This window comes from Nerophis ophidion, linkage group LG20 (assembly GCF_033978795.1).
Source record: "Nerophis ophidion isolate RoL-2023_Sa linkage group LG20, RoL_Noph_v1.0, whole genome shotgun sequence".
Classification (NCBI taxonomy): domain Eukaryota; kingdom Metazoa; phylum Chordata; class Actinopteri; order Syngnathiformes; family Syngnathidae; genus Nerophis; species Nerophis ophidion.
This window is the reverse complement of record NC_084630.1, coordinates 43,628,883-43,656,637: the sequence shown is the minus strand read 5'-3', so window position 1 is coordinate 43,656,637 and position 27,755 is coordinate 43,628,883. Positions and strand designations below refer to the sequence as shown.

At 41.4% G+C, this 27,755-nt stretch overlaps 2 protein-coding genes across 10 annotated transcripts in view; one reads left to right on the top strand and one right to left on the bottom strand.

The window, feature by feature from the left end:
* tsc2 (TSC complex subunit 2) overlaps positions 1 to 27,755 on the bottom strand; it is a 103,386-nt gene that overhangs the window by 29,652 nt on the left and 45,979 nt on the right. For 4 of the 8 annotated variants that reach the window (XM_061881309.1, XM_061881310.1, XM_061881311.1 and 1 more), the window contains exons 1-21: positions 13,795 to 13,957; positions 10,397 to 10,569; positions 7,341 to 7,427; positions 7,162 to 7,272; positions 6,937 to 7,084; positions 6,745 to 6,862; positions 6,625 to 6,673; positions 5,728 to 5,853; positions 5,563 to 5,636; positions 5,367 to 5,493; positions 3,886 to 4,029; positions 3,653 to 3,790; positions 3,473 to 3,576; positions 3,287 to 3,368; positions 3,062 to 3,217; positions 2,848 to 2,967; positions 976 to 1,098; positions 781 to 887; positions 540 to 702; positions 264 to 386; positions 51 to 185 (exon numbers count right to left, since the gene is read on the bottom strand). In XM_061881309.1, coding sequence (XP_061737293.1) covers positions 51 to 185; positions 264 to 386; positions 540 to 702; positions 781 to 887; positions 976 to 1,098; positions 2,848 to 2,967; positions 3,062 to 3,217; positions 3,287 to 3,368; positions 3,473 to 3,576; positions 3,653 to 3,790; positions 3,886 to 4,029; positions 5,367 to 5,493; positions 5,563 to 5,636; positions 5,728 to 5,853; positions 6,625 to 6,673; positions 6,745 to 6,862; positions 6,937 to 7,084; positions 7,162 to 7,272; positions 7,341 to 7,427; positions 10,397 to 10,531 — 2,370 coding nt within the window. In that variant the 5' untranslated portion in view covers positions 10,532 to 10,569; positions 13,795 to 13,957. Of the gene's footprint in view, positions 1 to 50; positions 186 to 263; positions 387 to 539; positions 703 to 780; positions 888 to 975; positions 1,099 to 2,847; positions 2,968 to 3,061; positions 3,218 to 3,286; positions 3,369 to 3,472; positions 3,577 to 3,652; positions 3,791 to 3,885; positions 4,030 to 5,366; positions 5,494 to 5,562; positions 5,637 to 5,727; positions 5,854 to 6,624; positions 6,674 to 6,744; positions 6,863 to 6,936; positions 7,085 to 7,161; positions 7,273 to 7,340; positions 7,428 to 10,396; positions 10,570 to 13,794; positions 13,959 to 23,257; positions 23,408 to 27,755 lie in introns of those variants that run through there. The other 4 variants (XM_061881306.1, XM_061881307.1, XM_061881305.1 and 1 more) reach the window with 2 other exon arrangements.
* Positions 14,063 to 23,603, top strand: nthl1 (nth-like DNA glycosylase 1). Of its 2 annotated transcripts, none has more exons than XM_061881315.1 (6): positions 14,063 to 14,484; positions 17,207 to 17,469; positions 17,544 to 17,714; positions 17,804 to 17,963; positions 23,027 to 23,159; positions 23,283 to 23,603. In XM_061881315.1, exons 1-6 carry the CDS (start codon positions 14,298 to 14,300, stop codon positions 23,539 to 23,541), a joined length of 1,173 nt encoding a protein of 390 aa, XP_061737299.1. In that variant the 5' UTR covers positions 14,063 to 14,297; the 3' UTR covers positions 23,542 to 23,603. The 2 variants fall into 2 exon arrangements, with proteins under 2 accessions (XP_061737299.1, XP_061737300.1); XM_061881316.1 differs by having other exon boundaries at positions 14,065 to 14,484; positions 23,054 to 23,159.

The window sequence follows — 27,755 nt, the reverse complement described above, 5'->3', positions numbered from 1 at the left end:
CAGTATAGCAGAACCTCAAAGACTATTTCTACAGACAGTGTTTTTTGTACTTGTCTTGATTGTTCCAGATAGCTGTGGTAGGACGTGATTGCTGTAAGGACAGGAACCACCGCCAGCTGAACATCAGTTCGTGAAAACCCCTCCGGTGTCTTTTTCAAGCGCTCTGAAATCAGCCGGTCCGTCACCTACGTGCAGAAGATAGAACTTGAGTTGCGTCACAGAGTAATCACGTTGCACCGTCTGTTTGTGTGAGAATACAGCACCATGCAGCAGAGAGTAGAACAAAGTTGGTCCAAGCTGCAAGGCGAAGTGAGCAACATAACTTTGTACTGCAGTGTCCATGGTAACTTCTCAAGGATCAGTTTTAGCACTTTCCAATCAGTCTCCTGCACAAGTAAAGCAATGATGGTTTGTTTGTGGTTGTGTGTATAGACAGTATGCCTTGATTTAAACATTTACCATTTTCACTTAGCTTGGCATAAATATTGCATGCACATTACATTTGATGTGTTGTATTGGTTAAATCTAATCATGTTTACCATCTTGAGGCACTGCAGGACAACGCTGAAAGCAGGTGAATAGGGCAAGTAGGCCAAGCGTATCATTGAGGTTGTAGATGTTGGAGGAGCAGTAGGGGGACCACTAGCAGGGGGAGACGTTGGACCTGTGTTTTTTTTTTCAATGGCTCTTTTCTCCGGCTCCCTGAATCATTGAGACAACATATTAATATCATACTAATAAATCTGGGGTAGTGTTGGTGTGTAAATGTGCACGGCAGACCCTGAGTCACAGTGGCAATAAGGGCTGAATCTTATGATGCCATCTTTATTGGGGACCCCAACTCGATGAAGCGAGTCTGCTCGCATCATCAGCAGAAATTCAAAGACCTGAGGGAGAAAGGTGTGTTGTGCGAAAAATAAAAAAGTGAGAGCACTCCAGTTTCTCTCACAGAATCCCACTTTCTTGTGCGCTTACCTTTAGTCTGATGCTTGAGCTAATGGCCGAACAGTACTTGCTCTTATAGTGGAGCTGCAGATGATTGATCAGCAACTCATACACACGTGTGGCATGGCTGGCTGGTAGACTGTAGAGCTTACTCTGAAGTGAAAACAGTTCATAGAACTTTATTGTACCTATCTTATTCAATTCACACACATACCTTCTTTGTAAAGACTATATCATTATGGCAAAATCAAGAAAGGATTGTCAAACTGTAAATGTAATTGTGTCCATCTATTGCAGTTAACAGTTCAGTTAACAATAAAAATGCTAAACATATATATAAAATATATGACATATTTTGGCAGCATTATATTAAAAAAAACATTTGTACCTCAGTTTACAAGCTAAATTTGTTCAATAACTGAACTCTTAACTCATCCACGCCCATTGAAATTACTTGAAATCAATGGTCCCCCAAAAACACTAAAATTTTAACAAATAACATGCTTATATATTGTCCCACAAATTATTGCAGATAAATGATATTATTGTCAGCTTTATTTTGAGAATAAATTTACCAATAATGAAACCATCCATCCATCCATCCATCCATCCTCTACCGCTTATTCCCTTTTTGTGGTCGCGGGGGGCGCCGGCGCCTATCTCAGATACAATCGGGCGGAAGGCGGGGTACATCCTTGACAAGTCGCCACCTCATCGCAGGGCCAACACAGATAGACAGACAACATTCACACTCACATTCACACACTAGGGACAATTTAGTGTTGCCAATCAACCTATCATTTTTTACCGCTTGTCCCCCTCGGGTCACATGAGGGCACACGAAACATAATGCAAGTATTTCTTTGAAACGATAAAAACTGATTTCTCATTAGATTTTTTTTACTGTTATTGTAACTTATCATAAAAAACTAAACAATAATAATAATAAAATGTACTCCCTATTTTAATCACTGTTACCAAAGATCTTGACGATCTTAAAGTGCAGTTTTTCCCAGGGTTGGAAAAACTGAGTCGATTGGTTTGCTTTGTTGTGGTTTTCTGGGCATATTTTCATGTTATTACCGTGTTGATGTACTCAATTTGCTGACTATTAAAACCAAAATATTTCCACACTGGACATTTGGCTTTGCACTCATCTTTTTCCCTTCTAAATTGTGATACCGTGCAGTGCTTCTCACCAGCGAGTCGCAAATAGCGAGGTTCTGTTCGTACGTCCTGTGTGTAAGCTAGTTGTCCCGCCTGCGCCCACAGTGATAAAGATTGGAGGCGACTGACAAGAGGATTCACTCTGGTAATTTAATTCTGCTATTGAATTAACACGCTGAGGTGCTGAGAGCGATGTAAAAAGTGAGTGCTCTTGCACCCTGTTTGAAAGCGAGAGATGGAGAAAACATACACACGGACATGGTTATTAAGTTCATGTTATTAAGTTAGGTTGATGTTCATTAACTACCTTTAAAAAGAAAAACAAACTACTACATAAAAAAAATATTGTTGGAAAAACAATAAAATAGCAGTACAAACAATTACAGCAGTTTTATGACGTAATATAATAATGTAAAGCAGTTACATCTTCCAGCAGACTATAATCTTTGGCAAGAGAAGTTTATTTATAACAGAATTCGCACACAAAGCAGTTCAGAGTTTTTCATTCAAATTTCCAATGTCTTCTAGGGGCGGGGAGGTTTGTAAGAAACTATATTCACAACTTATAATAAAAAGCCAAGAGACCGCTTGTATTTCCAACAAAGTTAAGGTACTCATAAGTTGAGGTATCCAATTCCAAATGTCTAATTATAATATGATTTTTTTTTTTTATTATTAAAACACAATGATATTTTTACACAATTTCCATCTATTGTTAAATTGGTTGTGGGTTACCTGAAGAATCTCAAGTAGTCCCAGTATAGCAGTCCTAACATCTTCCATGGGAGACTCTGCTATAGACTCCCTCTCTGAAACCTCCACAAGTCCTGAACACACCAGAGAACGGCTGGCCACCTAGCAAAAAAGGCACCACCAACATACGAGGTATCTCTCAGAACCCACAAGATATGAACTGTGGGCCAAGCAATGTTACTTGATGTACTCATACCCGCTCAATGATGTCTAGCAAGCTAGTGAAGTGGTGGGTGTTACAGCCCTCACCCAGGTCCACCAGGAGCTGGGTAGCCTGTTTTCTTACAGCAAGGTCTCGGTCTTCAGCTATCCCACTTAGTTGGGGGATGACTACCATTTCTATCAATTCATCCTAAAAAAGGAAAAAACGAAATTAACATATTTTCCAAAAAAAAACACCAAGATGAGACAGTCTACGAACCTCATACAGCTGACGGTTGGTACTTAGAACAAATGACAGGATATGAAGCACTTTGATCCTGATCACACTACGACTCTCATTCCTTTACGGAGATAGTGAACCGGAACAATTAACGACACAGCATATTTACATAGTGTGCCGCAAATACAGGGAGATTTGAAGACAAACAAAATGGGTTCATCCTACCTGAAAAATTTCTCCATGAGGCGGTGAAGGCTCTGAATCCAGCCATCCTTGGCAGGCTGAATGGACTGCGCCCGGTATGAGATAAGCGTCAGCACCGATGCATCCTTTCACACAAAGGAACAGGATGAGCAATACAGAAAAACCTGCTGGCAATAGGATGAAAAAAAGTGATAGACTAACAGGTCTTTTGTCAGCACACTTCTCCACCAGACTGAAGAACTTCTCTGTGGAACCATGATAACCATTCTGCTCATACAGCTCTTCCACTGTTGTCAACAGCTCATACACTATGGTTTTCAATTCAGCACTGCCTATTGCCTACAGTATCGGGGGATAATGACAGAGGGTTATAAAACTGGTATTCTGGTTTAAAAAGGACTGGTTTGTGTGAGTGTGTGAGTATTTGCAAGCACCTGAATCTGCTGCAACAGGCGCTCTATGATTCCCAGCAGGATGTCCCACGTGACAACCTGAAGCTCCTTGCCGTACTTCTTGATCAGTCGGGTAATGGAGAGGACAATTTCATAGGACACCACCTCATTTGCACATGACATGGCCTGAATGGTAGACAGCAAATGGTAACAACCGTGTTGTCTCTATTTGTAGTATGGAGGATTGTTCCTCCATTAATGCATCATACTGAGAAAACTTTTCTTAATATGTTGTAAAGATGAGACATTCGCGACCGAATCAAGTCTTTTCAATGGCTGTTTCAAATGAACAATGAGAATAGATTTGAAGTTGAGAGATATTTTTTCATGCAGATCCAGCTTTGGCAATTGCCCACGTGCCACCTGGCTAGCAACTGAAGGAGATAATGAAGTCAGAGTCTAAGGAAACAGCATTTTATTCTATGGACCGCTCGCCTGTGTATCGTTTGGGGACATCTCTGCGCTGTTGAGTTGCCTCCGCTTGGGATGGTTTCCTGCTGGCTCCACTTTGGATGGGACTCTCGCTACTATATTGGATTCACTTTGGACTTTATTCTCACGGTTACGTTAGATCCACTATGGATTGGACTTTCACAATATCATGTTAGATCCGCTCGTCATTCATTACTCTCCGTCCCTTGGTGAGTGGGGAGTGGGGAGTGGGGAGTGGGGGTGGGGGGGGTGCCCACATGTGGTCCTCTACAAGGTTTCTCATAGTCATCATGGTCGACGTCCCACTAGGGTGAGTTTTTCCTTGCCCTTATGTGGGTCCTGCCGAGGATGTCGTTGTGGTTTGTGCAGCCCTTTGAGGCACTTGTGATTCAGGGCTATATAAATAAACATTGATTGATTGATTCATTCTTACTTATCAATCAATCAATCAATGTGTACTTATATAGCCCTAAATCACTAGTGTCTCAAAGGGCTGCACAAACCACAACACAAATGTATTGTTAAAATGTTCTTGTGTCCCAAACTTGTTTAGGGGAGAGAACATTCAAAATAGTACAATTACTGTCAAGTATGGGGATGTAGCACCACTTTATGGAACGCTTACAATGACAACAAAAATAATTACTACCAATATGGTGTTGTAAATGTAAACTATTCTGATCCTCATCTTATCTTATAACTGCTAGATTTATTATTAACTGTGATTATTTTCTTGATAAAAAAAATAAGTTGGGATAAAAAAAAATAATAATAATAATAATAATAAGCCAGTCTTTTAAACGGCCCCTTTGAAAGGAACTGCTCCTCAACATCAGGCTCCCTTTAACAAGCTTAGTCTTGAACAAGTTACCCTCCTCAAATAGCAACCAAAAAGTAGAAACAGCCTTCATTACAAAATGTAGAGTTCTACACCAACGCAAACTACTAACACAATAAACATATTGGTAACAATTTGGAGCATTTTGACTGTGATGACTAAAGACAACCAACTAGAGTTCCATATGGTTTACCTTGTAAAAAGATGGCAGAACCAGTGTAGGGGTGTTTTTGAGTGCAGGGAGCCTGTGCGCTCCCCACAGCGCCATTCCAACAAAGAACACAGCTCCTCTCAACAACGGTGCATCTTCCATATACACCCTAATAGACATGGCAGGAAGTAAGATGGCATAGGAGAATAGAACCAGTTCAATCTACAATATAACAGACCTTTCCTCCATTATGCGGCACATGGTGTAAATGGCACTGTGGCCAAGATGAGTTCCCAGCACTTTCCTCATCAACTGGAAAATAAAATTAAAACATCACAAGGTAAACAGATTAGCGCATGCGGTCGGGTATAACGTTCTTCCACAAAGAGAACCCTCTGCGTACCTTCCAGCAGGATTCACAAAATTCTTTTACGTTCACTGTGCGACAGAGGGTAATTATAAAAACGGTGAGCGAGTCTGAGGGTAGACAGTTGTAACACACCACCGCGTCAAGGACTTGGAGTGCCACCTGGAACATACCAACACACAAGGAGCACATTTAACACAGAATTAGAAATGTTGAATTAAAAGAGTTTCTAAAATCATTAAAATATAAACATTTTAAAAATAACAAATTTAAAATATATAAACCAATTAACATCTTTGTTAACACAATTAAATTAGGATCTGCTAAGGTTTTTAAACATGTATGACTGATGCAAGAATACAATTTCTCCTGTAACTAATCATTTAAAAACTGAAATTTCCCATTTTTAAATGAATTCATTGGATGCAAAAACAATTGTTTAATAGCATGAATAGTTATTTTATCCATCCATCCATCCATTTTCTACCGCTTATTCCCTTTCGGGGTCGCGGGGGGCGCTGGCGCCTATCTCAGCTACAATCGGGCGGAAGGCGGGGTACACCCTGGACAAGTCGCCACCTCATCGCAGGGCCAACACAGACAGACAGACAACATTCACACTCACATTCACACACTAGGGCCAATTTAGTGTTGCCAATCAACCTATCCCCAGGTGCATGTCTTTGGAAGTGGGAGGAAGCCGGAGTACCCGGAGGGAACCCACGCATTCACGGGGAGAACATGCAAACTCCACACAGAAAGATCTCGAGCCTGGATTTGAACCCAGGACTGCAGGAACTTCGTATTGTGAGGCAGACGCACTAACCCCTCTGCCACCGTGAAGCCCAGTTATTTAGTTATTTTAGTTTTAGTTTATTTTAGTTATTTTATTTTATAGCCTAAATGGACCTATACACATATCAAATAACCTACCTCTATATCTGATGAAGAGGTTGTTCTGTTGCACAGAAGACAGATTTTCCTGCAGAAAGACTACAATCTTAGCAAAACAACAGACTCGTACAGTTTGTTTTCATTCGCTGTTCGACTCACTGGACCATGATGGAGACATTTTGGTCCAAGTAGCAGCTGTTAAATTTCACCAGATTGACAAGAACGTGAAGAAAGTCGGACGTGAGACCTATGTCCATCCACAACAGGACAAAGCGAGCTGAGGAAGAAGAGACAAGTTAAGACAAAAAAACAGCTGATACGCTTTAACTGGGTTCCTTTAAAAAGAGTCACCTATGTCCTCCTCAAGGTATGTGATGTCCTTCCCATTCTCAGTCAAAGCCTTAAAGACTTCCAGTCTATCAGAAAGGTCTTCATTGCAGGGTTGATAGTCTCTGATCACCCTGAAAAAGTAGGCTCTCAGGGGCCCGAGTCGCTCACCCTTCCGAAAAACATGATTTTTTCTTTCATCAAGTCTCTGAAATGTTGAATGTATTTGTTTAGGTTGTATGGATCTACCTGTCCTTGTATAATGGCCCTGAGTAGCTGCAGGACAGCATGTCTGGCTTCTGGTGGCTGCTCCTGTGATAGCATGTCGTCCACAGCTTTCCACACTGCATCGACCGCATGCTGGGAAACATACATCGTTTTGAACACAAGTATGCATCATACGTCACACACGTTATGAACATACTTACCTCCTCAAATCTTTTCGTTTTGGCAAGATCACAAACATGATTCATTGTGCGAATACGGTTACTTAGTCCACATTCTGGGTGGAGCTCCTAAAAAAGGGCAGCGGGAGATTTTACACACAGCACAAAGGGTGGTGCTACAATATTTGTATTAAATCTACAGTGCCCTCCAAAAGTATTGGAACAGTGAGGCCAATTCCTTTGTTTTGTTGTAGACTGAAAACATTTCGGTTTGACATCAGAAGTTGAATATGAGACAAGAGATCAACATTTCAGGTTTTATCTCCAGGTATGTACATCTGGATCTGATACACAACTTAGAAGATAGCATTCTTTGTAATGGCACACAACATTTTTAGGTGAGCAAAAGTATTGGAACATATAAAACTAAAATAATTTAAAGTGAATAAGACTTAATATTTAGTTGCAAATCCTTTGCTTTCAATAAGTGCATCAAGCCTGTGACTCATTGACATCACCAAACTTTGGCATTCTTCTTTTGTGATGCTTTTCCAGGCTTTCATCGCAGCCTCTTTCAGTTGTTGTTTATTTTTGGGGGTTACTCCCTTCAGCAGGTAAAATGCATGCTCTATTATGTTTAAGTCTGCAGACTGACTTGGCCAGTGTAAAACCTTCCACTTCCTGCCCTTGATGAACTCGTTTGTTGTTTTGGTCGTTATCTTGCTGCATGATGAAGGATCTCCAAATCAGTTTGGTTGCTTCTTTTTTCAAGTAAGCTGACAAAATGTTTCTGTAGACTTCTGAGTTCATTTTGGGCAGCCATCATGTGTTATATCATCAATGAAGATGAAAGAGGCCGTCCCAGAAGCCATGACATTACCTCCGCCGTGTTTCACAGATGAGCTTATAAGTTTGGGATCGTGAGCAGATCCTTTCTTTCTCCAAACGTTTGCCTTTCCATTACTTTGGAAGAAGTTAATCTTTGTTTCATCGGTCCATGAAACTTTTTCCCAGAATTTTTGAGGCTCATCTCTGTACCTTTTGGCAAATTCCAGCCTGGTCTTCCTATTCTTCTTGCTAATGAGTGGTTTGCATCTTCTGGTGTAGCCTCTGTACTTATGTTCATGAAGTCTTCTGAACAAAAGACTGATATTTTCACTCCTGCCTTCTGGAGGTTGTTGCTGATATCACTAACAGTTGTTTTAGGGACTTTCTTTATAGCTCTCACAATGTTTCTGACATCAACTGCTGATGTTTTCCTTGGTCTACCTGTTCCACATATGTTGCCTAGTACACCAGTGGTTTCTTTCTTCTTAAGGACATTCCAAATGATTGTACTGGCTATGGCCAATGTTTGTGCAATGGCTCTGATTGATTGTCCATCTTCTCTCAGATTCACAATTGCTTCTTTTTCACCTATAGACCACTCTCTGGTTTTCATGTTGGTTCCACCACTAAATGCAGTCTGCACAGGCAAAACCTATCCTCTCCAATCTGAAACTGAGCTCAGACATGCAGTGCTATTTATTGTTTGAATAATCAATGTAATTGGGAAACACCTGGGCAACAAAACACACCTGTCAGTCACATGTTCCAATACTTTTGCTCTCATGAAAAATGGGTATGTTTAAACAAAAGGTGCTATTTTCCAAGTTGTGTATCAGATCCAGGTGTAGATACCTGGAAATAAAAGCGGATATGTTGATCTCTTGTCCCATATGTGAACGGGACTCTCGCTGCTGTGTCTTGGATCCTCTTTGGACTGGACTCTCGCGACTGCGTTGTTTCCATTGTGGATTGAACTTTCACAGTATCATGTTAGACCCGCTCGACATCCATTGCTTTCCTCCTCTCTAAGGTTCTCTTAGTCATCATTGTCACCGACATCCCACTGGGTCATTATTGTCACCAATGTCCCACTGGGTGTGAGTTTTCCTTGCCCTTATGTGGGCCTACCGAGGATGTCGTGGTGGTTTGTGCAGCCCTTTGAGACACTAGTGATTTAGGGCTATATAAGTAAACATTGATTGATTGATTGATATTTACAGAGCCCCTAAAGTGACATGGATGTTTATACTTTTTGGCCTGATCTCGCCATACTTTTTTGGCCAGATCTCGCCATACTTTTCTGGCCAGATCTCGCCATACTTTTCTGGCCAGATCTCGCCATACCTTTTTGGCCAGATCTCGCCATACCTTTTTGGCCAAATCTCGCCATACTTTTTGCCAGATCTCACAAAAGTTTTTTTTCCTATGTCAGTGAACCGGAAGTAAAACAGACACTGCAATAGTGAACCGGAAGTGAAACAGACATCGCAATGGAGGAGCGGGAGCATGCCGGAGCTTACCCATCATGGGACCATAATATATGATATGATGTTTTTACATGTTAGGCCAATACTGAAGTAGAAATCAATAAACCTCTCCCACGGATGATGGGTAGGCTCCTCCATCGCTTTGTCTGTTTTACTTCCGGTTCACTGACATAGGAAAAAATCTTTTGCGAGATCTCGCAAAAAGTATTTTTCCCTCCATGTCCCTTTAGGGCAGGGGTAGGGAACCTATGGCTTTCGAGCCAGATGTGGCTCTTTTGTTGACTGCATCTGGCTCTCAGATAAATCTTAGCTGACATTGCTTAACACAATAAGTAATGAATAATTCCGCAGGTAATCACAGTGTTAAAAGTAACGTTCAAAATATAAAACATTCTTATGCATTTTAATCCGTCCAGTCGTTTTCTACCGCACCTGTTCAAGAAGTCGCATTTATGGTAAGAAGTACTTTATTTATTTAGTTAGTTTCAGAATAACAATGTTATTAGAAAGAATAGAATACTTATTGTACTCTAAAAATGTTGGTCTTACTTAAAAATGCATGCAATTAGTTGTATTCAGTGTTAAAAATATATGTCTCTCAGGGAAATACATTTTTAAATATTTGGCTTTCATGGCTCTCTCAGCCAAAAAGGTTCCCGGCCCCTGCTTTAGGGGCTCCGTACATGTTCATCTTTTGATGTCAAGCCCAAATGTTTTCTGTCTACAACAAAAATAAAGAAATCGGACTCATCACTGTTCCAATACTTTTGGAGGGCACTGTACCTTGATGATATCAGTTGTAATGATGAACTCAGATGGCTTGTGGTCACTCTGTTTGCTGGGAGGACGTGGGGGTCCCAGTCCAAAGATCCCCTTCACCTTGTCCTTCAAACTCTCCTTGCTTGGTTGTTTATTCATGGCCAAGCCTTGTGTCGTGGACAAGCGAGAATGGAAGCCTGTGTAAAGACAAATTGAAATGACATTGGCTTACTTAGCATCCTCTGTTTTGCAGCACACTTTTTATCCACATCACACGACAGGCGATATTTTTCAACATGTTAGTCACTAAAAGATGCCATTTTTATTCAAAGGACGAGGTGGCGACTTGTCCAGGGTGTACCCCGCCTTCCGCCCGATTGTAGCTGAGATAGGCGCCAGCGCCCCCCGCCACCCCAAAAAGGTAATAAGCGGTAGACAATGGATGGATGGATGGATTATATGAATTGTAGTAACTTTTTTAAAGAGACGCAAAAGTCCAGCCAAAACCTAAACACAAATGTAGGGCTGGGCGATATATCGATATATACGATATATCGCGGGTTTGTCTCTGTGCGATATAGAAAATGACTATATCGTAATATTCGAGTATGCGTTCTCACGCAGTTGCTTTTAGCAGCGGACGTACACTTTAGTCTTTCCTTCTCACAGACAAGCAGGCGCACATTCTTACATACATCCCATACTGTCACGTCATACGTCACATACGAACACACACTCGCAGAGCAGAGAGGTAGCATACGGGGCTACGTTAGCTGCCAACGTAGCCGTACGAGAGAAAGAAGGTGCGGATCTGGTAACAACTGAAGGAAGACTTACGGTATTTCCTTGAATTGCCGCAGGGCATATAGTATGCGCCTGCCTTGAATTACTGCCGGGTCAAACTCGCTTCGCAAAATAATCAGCGCATGCTTAGTATTTCCGCCTGGTCAAACTTGTGACGTCACAAGTGACACTTCCCCTGTCATCATTTTAAAAATGGCTGATTTCAATACCAGAAATCAGAAATCGCATAAAGGGAAGAAGATTAAGAGCTATTCAGTAGGATTTAAGGTCCAAGCTTACATCACACTCAATTTTTTACTGCATGCCTTTGGTAAGTGCCGGAGTTAGAAGAGGTTTTAAAATATTTAGCGCATGCTTACTTTTACCGCATGCCTTTGGTAAGCGCAGGAGTAAGAAGAGGTTTTAAATTCATTAGCGCCCCGGCGGCAATTCAAGGAAATACGGTAAATCCCAATAAAAACAGCAGGGTTTCCATCATCTGGCGGTGGTTCAGCTTCAAGTGGGAATATGTCAAACGGACAACCGTAATTTGTCAAGTGTGGGGGGAAAAAGCGTTGCTATAAAAAGTAGCATTACTGCTAATATGTAGCATCATTTGAAAACTCACTTGCTAGAGAATGCAGAGAATTTCATAACCTTAGTAACATACCACATAGTGAAGGACGAATACTATTTGATTTCCTATTATGCAGCTCATTTTTATTTGACACTTAAAATGTCTCTGACAATCTTGCACTTTATGTTTTGGAAATGACTTGAATGTTTCTGCCATTGCTTAACAACTTTAATAAATACACTTTTGGTCAATTGACTTAGTTGTGATTTCCCTCTCTGCCTGAAAGTTTAAAAGAAGCATATATTAATGCAGTATTAAGAAGAATGTTGTAATGTATACACATAGAATCATCATACTGCTGTGATTATATGCATCAAGTGTTCATTCAAGGCCAAGGCAAAATATCGTAATACAGAGGGGCAAAAAAGTATTTAGTCAGCCAGCGATTGTGCAAGTTCTCCCACTTAAAATGATGACAGAGGTCTGTAATTTTCATCATAGGTACACTTCAACTGTGAGAGACAGAATGTGAAAAAAAAATCCAGGAATTCACATTGTAGGAATTTTAAAGAATTTATTTGTAAATTATGGTGGAAAATAAGTATTTGGTCAACCATTCAAAGCTCTCACTGATGGAAGGAGGTTTCGGCTCAAAATCACACAATACATGATCCCATTCATTCTTTCCTTAACACGGATCAATCGTCCTGTCCCCTTAGCAGAAAAACAGCCCCAAAGCATGATGCTTCCACCCCCATGCTTCACAGTAGGTGTGGTGTTCTTGGGATGCAGCTCAGTATTCTTCTTCCTCCAAACATGACAAATTGATACAGCAGAGGATTGGGAGAATGCCATGTGGTCAGATGAAACCAAAATAGAACTTTTTGGTATAAACTCAACTCGTCGTGTTTGGAGGAAGAATAATACTGAGTTGCATCCCAAGAACACCATACCTACTGTGAAGCATGGGGGTGGAAACATCATGCTTTGGGGCCGTCTTTTCCGCTAAGGGGACAGGACGAGTTAAGGAAAGAATGAATGGGGCCATGTATTGTGAGATTTAGAGCTAAAACTTCCTATCAGTGAGAGCTTTGAATGGTTGACCAAATACTTGTTTTCGACCATAATTTACAAATAAATTCTTAAAAATTACTACAATGTGAATTCCTGGATTTTTTTTTCAACATTCTGTCTCTCAGAGTTGAAGTGTACCTATGATGAAAATTACAGACCTCTGTCATCATTTTAGGGCTTCACGGTGGCAGAGGGGTTAGTGCGTCTGCCTCACAATACGAAGGTCCTGCAGTCCTGGGTTCAAATCCAGGCTCGGGATCTTTCTGTGTGGAGTTTGCATGTTCTCCCCGTGAATGCGTGGGTTCCCTCCGGGTGCTCCGGCTTCCTCCCACTTCCAAAGACATGCACCTGGGGATAGGTTGATTGGCAACACTAAATTGGCCCTAGTGTGTGAATGTGAGTGTGAATGTTGTCTGTCTATCTGTGTTGGCCCTGCGATGAGGTGGCGACTTGTCCAGGGTGTACCCCGCCTTCCGCCCGATTGTAGCTGAGATAGGCGCCAGCGCCCCCCGCGACCCCAAAAGGGAATAAGCGGTAGAAAATGGATGGATGGATGGATGTCATCATTTTAAGTGGGAGAACTTGCACAATCGGTGGCTGACTAAATACTTTTTTGCCCCACTGTATATATCGTATATCGCAATATGGCCCAAAAATATCGCGCTATTAAAAAAGGCAAATGTTAAGCGTGTGATGGGAAACACAATTCACCCTTCCATTTAAAACTTTGTCACATTAGAAGAACAGTGGGCGCAAACAACTTATGTGTTCAAGTTAAACGACTCCATCCCGTCGCAAACTAGTTCCAGACGTAAAACCCTGGCCATGGTGCAGACTAAACATTACAAAGAAGGCTGAAGTAGGATAAATACATAATGGCGCTGCTGCTGTGCTCCGTTAGCTTTAACGCTGCTGGCTAGCATTCCTTGACTGGCACTGCGAACTGAACTCAAAACTCCTCCTCCCCCTCTTATCGCACGTCTCTCACCTTGTTAAATGTGAGTGCATGTAGGTTTCATTCAGCCGCAGCTATGAGACCGGAATAGGCCTACACGCACGCTGCTGGAGGCGAAATGTGCAGCGAGCACAGTCCTGCGCTATGCCTCCACACCTCCGACGGTCTGACAGGCAGACTTCCGGCAAAAACACGTTTGCCGCAATCACTTATGGGAAATGTAGTTTCCATCCATTCATCCATTTACTACCGCTTATTCCCTTTCGGGGTCGCGGGGGGCGCTAGCGCCTATCTCAGCTACAATCGGGCGGAAGGTTTCGTACACCCTGGACGCTTATCAATTTGTATTTATGCTGGAAAACTACTAATAAAACATATACACTGTAGTGAATAGTAAGAATGTTGATTCATTTTCTTAATTTAAACGTGGTATTTTATGTTTATTAGATAACGGTTGTAACTTTTTTTCCCGTCCCCCTCCAAACAGGACCAATACATTAGTTCCGCAAGGCCATGCTTCTTATTCCGGATGTGTTATGTTGTTGCGTTTCAGGATGACTTCTCCGTATTTTTCACAAAACAGGACGGTTGTCACTCGAAGATGTAGGCAGATAGACACATCCACCGCTGCTGTATCTCTCCTATCCGGACTGAGGAAGCGAAGGAACGTGAATGCTGTGAAAATAGAAGAGGAGGAGGCGAGAGTCTGCTTATCAACACCTGGTATTTGTTTCCACCAAGACCCCTTGCTACATTTGTGTTTTTAATTATATTATTGTTTACTCTTAACACTTACTAAGCGTGTGGTTGCCCTTATATTTTGACACTTGGATACCATTTTTTAATCAATCAATCAAAGTTTATTTATCCATCCATCTTCTTCCGCTTATCCGAGGTTGGGTCGCGGGGGCAGCAGCCTAAGTAAATGGTAAATGGGTTGTACTTGTATAGCGCTTTTCTACCCCTTTTTAAGGAGCCCAAAGCGCTTTGACTGTATTTCCACATTCGCCCATTCACACACACATTCACACACTGACGGCGGGAGCTGCCATGCAAGGCGCTCACCAGGACCCATCAGGAGCAAGGGTGAAGTGTCTTGCCCAAGGACACAACGGACGTGACTAGGATGGTAGAAGGGGGGGATTGAACCAATAACCCTCAGATTGCTGGCACAGCCACTCTACCAACTTCGCCACGCCGTCCCCTGAAACCCAGACTTCCCCCTCCCCAGCCACTTCGTCCAACACTTCCCAAGGGATCCCGAGGCGTTCCCAGGCCAGCCGGGAGACATAGTCTTCCCAACGTGTCCTGGGTCTTCCCGTGGCCTCCTACCGGTTGGACGTGCCCAAAATACCTCCCTAGGGAGGCGTTCGGGTGGCATCCTGACCAGATTTAATATAGCCCTAAATCACAAGTGTCTCAAAGGGCTGCACAAGCCACAACGACATCGTCGGCTCAGATCCCACATCAGGGCAAGGAAAAACTCAACCCATTGGGATACAATGAGAAACCTTGGAAGGGACCGCAGATGTAGGGTGCAATGGATGTCGAGTGGATCTAGTTAATAGTATGAGAGTCCAGTCCATAGTGGATCTAGTTAATAGTGTGAGAGTCCAGTCCATAGTGGATCTAGTTAATAGTGTGAGAGTCCAGTCCATAGTGGATCTAACATAATAGTGTGAGAGTCCAGTCCATAGTGGATCTAACATAATAGTGAGAGTCCAGTCCATAGTGGATCTAACATAATAGTGAGAGTCCAGTCCATAGTGGATCTAACATAATAGTGAGAGTCCAGTCCATAGTGGATCTAACATAATAGTGAGAGTCCAGTACATAGTGGATCTAACATAATAGTGTGAGAGTCCAGTCCATAGTGGATCTAGTTAATAGTGTGAGAGTCCAGTCCATAGTGGATCTAGTTAATAGTATGAGAGTCCAGTCCATAGTGGATCTAGTTAATAGTGTGAGAGTCCAGTCCATAGTGGATCTAGTTAATAGTGTGAGAGTCCAGTCCATAGTGGGGCCAGCAAGAGATCATCTTGAGTGGAAACAGGTCAGCAGAGCATAGACGTCATCAACTGATGCACAGATGAGTGGTCCACCCCGGGTCCCGATTTTGAACAGCTATTCACTTAATAACCTCTCCATGCAGGAGAAGGGGTCAGAACAAAAAAAAAAAAAAAGCAGATCAACTGGTCTAAAAAGGAGGGTATATTTAAAGGCTTGAGTATGCAAATGAGTTTTAAGATGGCACTTAAATGTTTCTACTGAGGTAGCATCTCTAACTGTTACTGGGAGGGCATTCCAGAGTACTGGAGCCTGAATAAAAAAACGCTTCATAGCCCGCAGACGTTTTTAGGGCTCTGAAAATCACTAAAAAGCCGGAGTTCTTTGAACGCCGATTTCTTGCCGGGACATATGGTACAATACAACCTGCAAGATAGGATGGAGCTAGACCGTGTAGTATTTTATACGTAAGTAGTAAAACCTTAAAGTCACATCTTAAGCCCAGGAAGCCAGTGCAGGTGAGCCAGTATAGGTATATATGTATGTATATATGTATATAAAGGTATATACAGTATAGGTATATATGTATGTATATATGTATATAAAGGTACATACAGTATAGGCGTAATATGATCAAACTTTCTTGTTCTTGTCAAAAGTCTAGCAGCCACATTTTGTACCAACTGTAATCTTTTAATGCTAGACATGGGGAGACCCGAAAATAATATGTTGCAGTAATCGAGATGAGACGTAACAAACGCATGAACAATGATCTCAGCGTCACTGATGGACAAAATGGAAGAAAATTCAGCAATATTACGGAGATGAAAGAAGGCTCTCTTAGTAACACTCTTAATGTGTGACTCAAAGGAGAGAGTTGGGGCAAAGGTAATACCCAGATTCTTTACAGCGTCGCCTTGTTTAATTGTTTGGTTGTCAAATGTTAAAGTGGTAATATTAAATAGGTGTCGGTGTATAGCAGGACCGATACTCAGCATATCCGTTTTCTTTGCGTTGAGTTGCAAAAAGTTAGCAGACATCCATTGTTTAATTTCATTAAGACACGCCCCCAGGTGACTACAATCCGGCGTGTTGGTCAGCTGTAGGGGCATGTAGAGTTGGGTGTCATCAGCATAACAGTGAAAGCTTGTTGTATGTGGTATTTTGAACTATAAAAATCGCCATCAATCAAAGATCATGCCACTAGCATTTGTTTTTAAACGACAGTGTCACTTCCTGTTTATTACCAATTAGAAATTGGACTAATCCCCTAAATTACCAAAAAATAATAACCGATGGCAGCTGGTGGAGTTTTTTCCAGAGCTAAGGTTGAATACAGCACAGTAGGTAATCACCAATAGATGACAAATAAGTGAAATACATTTTACATTATACATGCACAACTGCGTTATTGTGATTCCTTGTTCTCTGTTATCAGATGGAAGCCAGGATCTCTTCCAGTTGGCAACCGTTCTGCCAAAACTGGAAACGGACGTTCCTCCATCATCCTCACATGGCCGCAGGCGGAGACAGATTAAGGTGGAGTATGATGAAGGTGCAGCGCCAGCAAAGGCAGAACACTGGCAGCCTCCTGATTGGCAGAAACAGTTGGGGTTCATCCGTAACATGAGGAGCAATCGCGATGCTCCGGTGGATCACATGGGAGCAGAGAAGAGCTACGACGCAGAGGCTCCAGCTAATGTAGGTGTTGAAATATTCTCTAGAAAGTTACTTGTGATGATTTCCTAAAAGAACGCCCACTTTGTGTGACGCAGGTGCAACGTTTCCAGGTGTTGGTGTCGCTGATGCTGTCCAGTCAGACTAAAGATCAGGTGACGGCGGCTGCTATGCAGAGGCTTCGAACGCACGGCTGCACTGCGGAGAAAATTCTATCTACTGATGATGACACTTTGGGAAAACTCATCTACCCAGTCGGCTTCTGGAGGGTAATACCACAAATGACACTTTAAAAGTTATTGTTTAGAAATCATGCTTCCACCTTCTCGCATTCTTTTGTCGCACCATCACTCCGTAGAACAAAGTCAAGTTCCTGAAGCTGACAGCAGCCATGCTTGTGAAGGACTTTGGAGGGGACATCCCAGACAGCGTTGAGGGGCTTGTCCGTCTCCCAGGGGTTGGACCAAAGATGGCTCACCTGGCTATGGACATTGCCTGGGACCAGGTGTCTGGTATAGGTAGGAACACATAGCCATTCATTAAATGTAGCCCCTTAAAAACAACGGGTAGGCTGGAAAAATACAATGGAACTTCTAACACACAACAAGTCAAAATATAATGGCTTCAACCGAAAATATGTAAAAAAATAAATATATGCCTCAAGCTTCAAACTTTGGAGTTCAAACCATCAAACTGCATGACCTCAGCGAGGTGTAACTTCAGTCAGTCAGCATCTAAAGCAGGGGGGCTGATAGGATACACCCCCTGATAGGATACATTTCTATTTAGCTACAATATTTGCTAAGGGGAACAAATACTGAAGCTACATATGGACAAACACACATGGCAGAGTAAGCATACACCCCTTGAAGTCACAAGGAAACTGTGCCATATAGGGTCAAAATCTATACATGACCAATGCCTCAAGTCTAGTTTGGGTAGATATCTGTCAAGTTTGACAAACCACCTGTTTTTCTCAATGTGATTACAATATATGTGTGCTGCGAACCAACAATCCCATCCTTCCTGCCATGTCTGTGCAATGTCGTGTTGGCAAGGTCTCTTTGTTCAAAATTTAACAATCAAGGTAAAGTCAAGAATGTTCTGACTTTGAACCAAATACGTTGATTTTAACTGGATTCCAGTAATTCATGTCTTTAGTTTTGTGCATCTTCTTTAAAAGAGGCTGTTTACTCAATACAACATAAGCAAAACCATTAACTATAAATGTCTCACAACAGGCATGCTAATGTTAATTCACTCATTAAGCAGTACAAACCTAATTCCAAAGGCACCAATCATACACCACCAGGTGACAGTATCGCCCCGCAAATACCTTCCGGTTATCTACAATATATGTCTTTATTAATATAGTTTAACTTCTGTTTGTACATAAATGACAGTTAGAAATGTTACAGTGCCTCTTAAAACATCACCAATCCAATCCAATCCACTTTATTTATATAGCACAATTAAACAAGAACGTTTCCAAAGTGCTGCACAGCCATGTTAAAAACAATATTATGCTCCACCAATGACTGAATAAAAACAAAAAAATAAATATAAAAACAATATAAAATAAATATGATTAAAAACAATTTTAAAGGGTAAAAGCAATTAAAACAGTAAAATAGAAATCAAATTGTATAAAAAACACAGGACAACAGAGGACCACACAACTCACGTAGTGTTAAAAGCCAAAGAATAAAAGTGGGTCTTAAGACGAGACTTAAAACACTCCACTGTGGAAGCAGTTTGAACATGGAGGGGCAGAGTGTTCCAGAGCTTGGGGCCGACCACAGAGAAGGCCCTGTCTCCCCTGGTCTTAAGTCTGGTCTTGGGCACCACGAGCTGGAGCTGGCTCTCGGACCTCAGAGCGCGCGCAGGGATGTAAATTTGGATGAGGTCCGAGATATATTGAGGTGCCAGTCCATGTAAAGATTTACAAACAGCAATGTTTTCAAATCAATTCTAAAATGAACATGGAGCCAGTGCAAACTGGGGTTATATGCTGGCGTTAATAAATAGTAATAGGAAATAATTTCTCATGGATTGGATTCACTTTACATTATTTCCTTCAGGATTTTTTTCCATTCATGTTACAGATTGACTTGAAGGCGATTTATTGTTTGTTTGTTTTTTACAGTAAAATTGTATCCACTGAGCCAGTATTATCGTTTTCCCATTTACAGAATACACTGTAAGAACAACAAATGTAGATTTCACTGGGTAAAAAACCTAGTTGTTGCCGGAATTTTACCTTAAAAAAACAGTGAAACTTGTTTTACATGTACAGTAATATGCTGTAAAAACCACTGTGAATTCTGGTAAAATTCTGGCGACAGAGCTGCTATTTTATACCGTAAAATCTACAGATTTTCCATCCATCTATTTTCTACCACTCGTCCCTTTTGGGTGCCACGGGGAGTGCTGGAGCCTATCTCATTTTTATTTCATGTAAAATAATATAACAATCAAATGCATAGGCAATTGTGTAATAATATCATGAGGTGGATCCTTATACATTTATATTCATTAATTAGTCACTGTTATTGAGGGCATAACTGCGATGTGGGCCCCAGTGAACATGAGTTTGACACTCCCACTATACAATACTGTACTGGATATGTATAACTTATATTAGTAATACCACTGTTAAAATAAAAAAATCTTAGTTCAAAATTCAATGTCATTCCACGTGCCAACATGACCAACCACTTGATCCACATTGCTGATAATTGACACTTTGATTCATTGGCTCTTGGTAAAAAAAATAAAATAAATAAAAAACTCAAAACAAATGGATGTCATGCTAATGCTTCATTGTTATATACATTATTTCTTTAGGTTCATTATTTTACATTTGCGCTGCACCGGCAAGCTGGAATGCTTTTTATGAAAAGGTAATGCAAAGTAAGTTCACATTTAAAACTCCAAATAGTACAGTATCTTTGAAGGGGAATTTTATATTTTGTCTATCATCCATAATCCTTACGTAAGACAAGAACAAACAACGGAGGTAATGGTGGTCACTCTAGTCCACCTATAAAGCTCTCTAAAACATTCAAACGCCTCCATCAATGTTTTATATAAATACTGTAAGTATATATGTCATGTAGTAATAGGCACCTTCATAAAAAACGCAATAATTACGTATTTTATACGCACTCATTTCACATGCGCATCACAACGTCTTCAAAAACTATTACAAATCATGGCAGACTTCATAAGACCTAACAACTATTACTTTGGGACAAATTATATATACATACATATATATATATATATATATATACATACATACATACACATATATATATATATACATACACATATACATACATACATACATATATATATATATATATATACATATATATACATATATATACATATATACATATATATATATACATATATATATATATATATATATATATATATATATATATACATATATATATATATATATACACTTTTATTTTTAGCCTGAATATAAGGAAGATGAGCGTCAAGTTTTAAAAGCTGAGTGATAGCAGATCCAGCGAGCAGCACTATTGCTAAAAGCTAAACAACAAACTACAAAACATAATAAAATAATTACGTATTGTACAATATCTGCTCTCACTGGGATGCAGACTGATGAGATGTTTATATCTTCCAGTTTAGATGAAGAATTAATCATAATCTTCAAACAGATTAAAAAAAAGGGTGGGCACAAACAATTATCTTTTCGTGTCTTTTTTGCCACCACTATGTTGAATGTCAAAGTTGACCAACAGAGGCATAATTTATGATCTAGAAGGATCTTTTACCCATTGTGTTCCTGGGATTAAAGGCCTCACTTTTCCTCCTCCAAACATATTGCTGGGTATTGTGGTCAAACAGCTCAATATTTGTTTCATTTGACCTCACATGGACAAAGACAATACCTTTTTTTGAGAAAAGTTCTGTGGTCAGATGAAACAAAAATTGAGCTCTTTTGCCACAATACCCAGCAATATGTTTGGAGGAGAAAGGGTGAGGCCGTTAATCCCAGGAACACCACACCTACTTTCAAGCATGGTGGTGGTAGTATTATTCCCTATGCCTGTTTTGCTGCCAATGGAACTGGTGTTTTACAGAGAGTAAATGGGACAATTAAAGAGGGGGATTTCCTCCAACATCTTCAGGAAAACCTAAAATCATCAGCCCAGAGGTTTGGTCTTGGGTACAGTTGGGTGTTCCAACAATACAATGACCCCAAACACATCAAGTGGTAAAGGAATGGCTAAATCAGGCCAGAATTAAGGTTTTAGAATGGCCTCCCCGAAGTCCAGACTTGAATGTGTGAACAATGCTGAAGAAACAAGTACATGTCAGAAAACTAATACATTTAGCTGAACTGCACCAAAAAAAATTTTTAACAGAAGTGGTCAAAAATTCAACCAGAAGCTTGTGGATGGCCACCAAAAGCGCCTTATTGCAGTAAAACTTGCCAAGGGACACGTAAGCAAATATTAACATTGCTGTATGTATACTCCAGCCTATCTTGCTGATTGTATTGTACCGTATGTCCCGGCAAGAAATCTGCGTTCAAAAGACTCCGGCTTATTAGTGATTCCTAGAGCTCAAAAAAAGTCTGCGGGCTATAGAGCGTTTTCCGTTCGGGCTCCAGTACTCTGGAATGCCCTCCCGGTAACAGTTCGAGATGCCACCTCAGTAGAAGCATTTAAGTCTCATATTAAAACTCATCTGTATACTCTAGCCTTTAAATAGACCTCCTTTTTAGACCAGTTGATCTGCCGCTTCTTTTCTTTCTCCTATGTCCCCCCCTCCCTTGTGGAGGGGGTCCGGTCCGATGACCATGGATGAAGTACTGACTGTCCAGAGTCGAGACCCAGGATGGACCGCTTGTCGGGACCCAGGATGGACCGCTCGCCTGTATCGGTTGGGGACATCTCTACGCTGCTGATCCGCTTGAGATGGTTTCCTGTGGACGGGACTCTCACTGCTGTCTTGGAGCCACTATGGATTGAACTTTCACAGTATCATGTTAGACCCGCTCGACATCCATTGCTTTCGGTCCCCTAGAGGGGGGGGGTTGCCCACATCTGAGGTCCTCTCCAAGGTTTCTCATAGTCAGCATTGTCACTGGCGTCCCACTGGATGGGAATTCTCCCTGCCCACTGGGTGTGAGTTTTCCTTGCCCTTTTGTGGGTTCTTCCGAGGATGTTGTAGTCGTAATGATTTGTGCAGTCCTTTGAGACATTTGTGATTTGGGGCTATATAAATAAACATTGATTGATTGATTGACTTTTGAGCCGGCAGATTTGGTCACATTTTCAGTAGACCCATTTTAAATTTATATAAGAACCAAACTTCATGAATGTTTTTTGTGACCAACAAGTATGTGCTCCAATCACTCTATCACAAAAAAATAAGAGTTGTAGAAATGATTGGAAAATCAAGACAGCCATGACATTATGTCCTTCACAAGTGTATGTAAACTTTTGACCACGACTGTAAGTGCCATTTCCATTTAAGTCTGGCACCTATATGAGTAAATCTTATATTTGTAATAGTTCCTCCATATTTGCAGCCTTCTTAGTCATCTGTGATCTCCCAGGCGTGGACACACACGTGCATCGTATCTCAAACCGACTTGGCTGGCTCAGGAAGGCTACCAAGAACCCGGAAAAGACACGCAAAGCCCTCGAAGAGTGGTTACCACGGTAACAGCAGTGCAAAATTTTTGCTGACATACGCAATATGATCCGTAAAGATTATACTATATTCATTATAGAAAAAAATACGCATTTCTATTCATCACCTTGTTCTGATGCTTCCTTTTGCAGGGAGCTGTGGAGTGAGATCAATTGGCTTTTGGTGGGCTTTGGACAGCAGGTTTGCCTTCCAACTAACCCTCTGTGCTCCGTGTGTCTGAACCAGCATAGCTGCCCCTCCGCTCACCAGAACTCTCCTGCAAAGCGGATAAAAGCTCAAACCTCGTCTTCTCCCGCTCTCAGAACAAACAAAAACACTGTGGTTAAGGATGAAACAAGTGGAGAGCTGGGTCATGTTAATTCCATCACTCAAAGAAGAACAGCAAGATGAAACACAAATATTTATTCTATAAACAAAGCTCTATTACTATACACTAAATGTTTGTAAACAAATTTGCCTTCTTCATATTTTTTTTCGCTATGTACCGTAGTGGAGGGTACTTCAGTGTTGCGCAATGCTGTGGTTCTAAAACTTCCATCCATCCATTTTCTACCGCTTATTCCCTTTCGGGGTCGCGGGGGGCGCTGGCGCCTATCTCAGCTACAATCGGGCGGAAGGCGGGGTACACCCTGGACAAGTCGCCACCTCATCACAGGGCCAACACAGATAGACAGACAACATTCACACTCACATTCACACACTAGGGACCATTTTTAGTGTTGCCAATCAACCTATCCCCAGGTGCATGTCTTTGGAAGTGGGAGGAAGCCGGAGTACCCGGAGGGAACCCACGCATTCACGGGGAGAACATGCAAACTCCACACAGAAAGATCCCGAGCCTGGATTTGAACCCAGGTCTGCAGGACCTTCGTATTGTGAGGCAGACGCACTAACCCCTCTTCCACCGTGAATCCGTTCTAAAACTTTGACGACTGTATTTCATTGTTTGTTTCCCAGCAAGATGACCAAATACTTCTTTACATTGCTACTTTGTGGAAACACTGCGTGAATGTAGTTGATGCCCACTAACAGTTTACAAGATCAGGAGTTTTTTGTATTTGACACATCTTTTATACAAGGATTTTTTTCAACATTGGTGTAGCCCTTATAGTTTATAATTGTAACAAAATGTGAACATCCATCCACCCATTTTCTCCCGCTTCTCCCTTTTGGGGTCGCGGTGGGTGCTGGAGCCTATATCAGCTGCATTTGGGTGGAAGGCGGTGTACACCCTGGACAAGTCGCCACCTCATCGCAGGGCCAACACAGATAGACAGACAACATTCACACACTAGGGCAAATTTAGTGTTGTTTTAAATGTAAATAACATTTGAGCATGTGTGCCTATAGCTTTTCCCACATTCATTTCTTGGACCCAGGTAAGAGACCCGGTCAGGTGGATCACCCCATGATAAGTTGCACTTGTTTCTCTGTTTTTAAATTGTTGTACAGCTCATTTTACTCATTTGTTTTGATAATCAAGTGATTGTTTTCAGTATGCTGTTGTTGGCAAGTCAAACAGTGGTTTAATACGAATAAATACATATCCAGTTTCAAAAGTATTCAATTTGGGGAAGGGGGGGGGGAACATTGGGAATGTTGATCTTATACAACACTTCATGAGTCAATCTGATTCTTGGGTGACAATATGATTCAGAAATGATTCTCTATTTAAATTGATTATCACAATATACAAACCCCGTTTCCATATGAGTTGGGAAATCATGTTAGATGTAAATATGAACGGAATACAATGATTTGCAAATGATTTTCAACCCATATTTAATTGAATGCACTACAAAGACAAGATATTTGTTTTTCAAACTCAAACTTTTTTTTTTTGCAAATAATTTAGAATTTCATGGCTGCAACACGTACCAAAGTAGTTGGGAAAGGGCATGCTCACCACTGTGTTAAATAAATGATAAATGGGTTGTACTTGTATAGCGCTTTTCTACCTTCAAGGTACTCAAAGCGCTTTGACACTACTTCCACATTTACCCATTCACACACACATTCACACACTGATGGAGGGAGCTGCCATGCAAGGCGCCAACCAGCACCCATCAGGAGCAAGGGTGAAGTGTCTTGCTCAGGACAACGGACGTGACGAGGTTGGTACTAGGTGGGACTTGAACCAGGGACCCTCGGGTCGCGCACGGCCACTCTCCCACTGCGCCACCTTTTCTTTTAACAAGAATCAATAAACGTTTGGGAACTGAGGAAACTAATTATTGAAGCTTTGAAAGTGGAATTCTTTCCCATTCTTGTTTTATGTAGAGCTTCAGTCGTTCAACAGTCCGGGGTCTCCGCTGTCGTATTTTACACTTCGTAATGCGCCACACATTTTCGATGGGAGACAGGTCTGGACTGAAGGTGGGCCGGGAAAGTACCCGCACTTTTTTTGTTACGAAGCCATGCTGTTGTAACACGTGCTGAATGTGGCTTGGCATTGTCTTGCTGAAATAAGCGGGGGCGTCCATGAAAAAGACGGCGCTTAGATGGCAGCATATGTTGTTCCAACACCTGTCTGTACCTTTCAGCATTAATGGTGCCTTCACAGATGTGTAAGTTACCCATGCCTTGGGCACTAATACACCCCCATACCATCACACATGCTGGCTTTTGAACTTTGTGTCGATAACAGTCTGGATGGTTGACACGATGTGGAATATTTCCAAAAACAATTTGAAATGTGGACTCGTCAGACCATAGAACACTTTTCCACTTTGCATCAGTCCATCTTAGATGATCTCGGGCCCAGTGAAGCCGGCGGCGTTTCTGGAAGTTCGCTTTGCATAGTAGAGCTTTAACTTGCACTTACAGATGTAGCGACGAACTGTATTTGGTGAAAGTGGTTTTCTGAAGTGTTCCTGAGCCCATGTGGTGATATCCTTTAGAGATTGATGTCGGTTTTTGATACAGTGCCGTTTGAGGGATCGAAGGTCACGGTCATTCAATGTTGGTTTCCGGCCATGCCGCTTACGTGGAGTGATTTCTCCAGATTCTCTGAACCTTTTGATGATATTATGGACCGTAGATGTTGAAATCCCTAAATTTCTTGCAATGTCCCTTTGAGAAATGTTGTTCTTAAACTGTTTGACTATTTGCTCACACAGTTGTGGACAAAGGGGTGTACCTCGCCCCATCCTTTCTTGTGAAAGACTGAGCATTTTTTGGGAAGCTGTTTTCATACCCAATCATGGCACCCACCTGTTCCCAATTAGCCTGCACACCTGTGGCATGTTCCAAATAAGTGTTTGATGAGCATTCCTCAACTTTATCAGTATTTATTGCCACTTTTCCCAACTTCTTTGTCACGTGTTCATGGCATCAAATTCTTAAGTTAATGATTTGCAAAAAAAAAAAGTATCAGTTTTAACATCAAATATGTTGTCTTTGTAGCATATTCAACTGAATATGGCTTGAAAATGATTTGCAAATCATTGTATTCTGTTTATATTTACATCTAACACAATTTCCCAACACTTATGGAAACGGGGTTTGTAATAATTGGTATATAAATTATAATAAAAACCTTTTCAAAACAGGTTACTGGTCACTATTAGGTGCAGAGCTCGCTACAAAAAAAATGTTTTTCTTGAAATAAATTGCGAGCAAAAACAAAACGTTACAATCTTACAATCGAGCGGAAGGCGGGGTAAACCCTGGACAAGTCGCCACCTCATCGCAGGGCCTGTATTCGGTGTACAGTGGGGCAAAAAAGTATTTAGTCAGCCAGCGATTGTGCAAGTTCTCCCACTTAAAATGATGACAGAGGTCTGTAATTTTCATCATGGGTACACTTCAACTGTGAGAGACAGAATGTGAAAAAAAATCCAGGAATTCACATTGTAGGAATTTTAAATAATTTATTTTTAAATCATGGTGGAAAATAAGTATTTGGTCACTTCAAACAAGGAAGATCTCTGGCTCTCACAGACCTGTAACTTCTTCTTTAAGAAGCTCTTCTGTCCTCCACTCGTTACCTGTAGTAGTGGCACTCGTTTGAACTCGTTATCTGTATAAAAGACACCTTTCCACAGCCTCAACAGTCAGACTCCAAACTCAACTATGGCCAAGACCAAAGAGCTGTCGAAGGACACCAGGAAAAGAATTGTAGACCTGCACCAGACTTGTAAGAGTGAATCTACGATAGGCAAGCAGCTTGGTGTGAAAAAATCAACTGTGGGAGCAATTATCAGACAATGGAAGACATACTAGACCACTGATAATCTCCTTCGATCTGGGGTTCCACGCAAGATCTCATCCCGTGGGGTCAAAATGATCATGAGAACGGTGAGCAAAAATCACAGAACCACACGGGTGGACCTGGTGAATGACCTGCTGGGACCAAAGTAACAAAGGTTACTATCAGTAACACACTACGCCGACAGGGAATCAAATCCTGCAGTGCCAGACGTGTCCCCCTGCTTAAGCCAGTGCATGTCCAGGCCCGTCTGAAGTTTGCCAGAGAGCACATGGATGATACATCAGAGGATTGGGAGAATGTCATGTGGTCAGATGAAACCAAAATAGAACTTTTTGGTATAAACTCAACTCGTCGTGTTTGGAGGAAGAATAATACTGAGTTGATTCCCAAG

Coding starts and splice junctions, on each gene's coding strand:
- nthl1 (XM_061881315.1), top strand. CDS start 14,298: ATGTTGTTGCGTTTCAGGATGACTTCTCCGTATTTTTCACAAAACAGG. Junction 14,485..17,206: donor AGTCTGCTTATCAACACCTG/GTATTTGTTTCC, acceptor CTCTGTTATCAG/ATGGAAGCCAGGATCTCTTC. Junction 17,715..17,803: donor ACCCAGTCGGCTTCTGGAGG/GTAATACCACAA, acceptor ATCACTCCGTAG/AACAAAGTCAAGTTCCTGAA.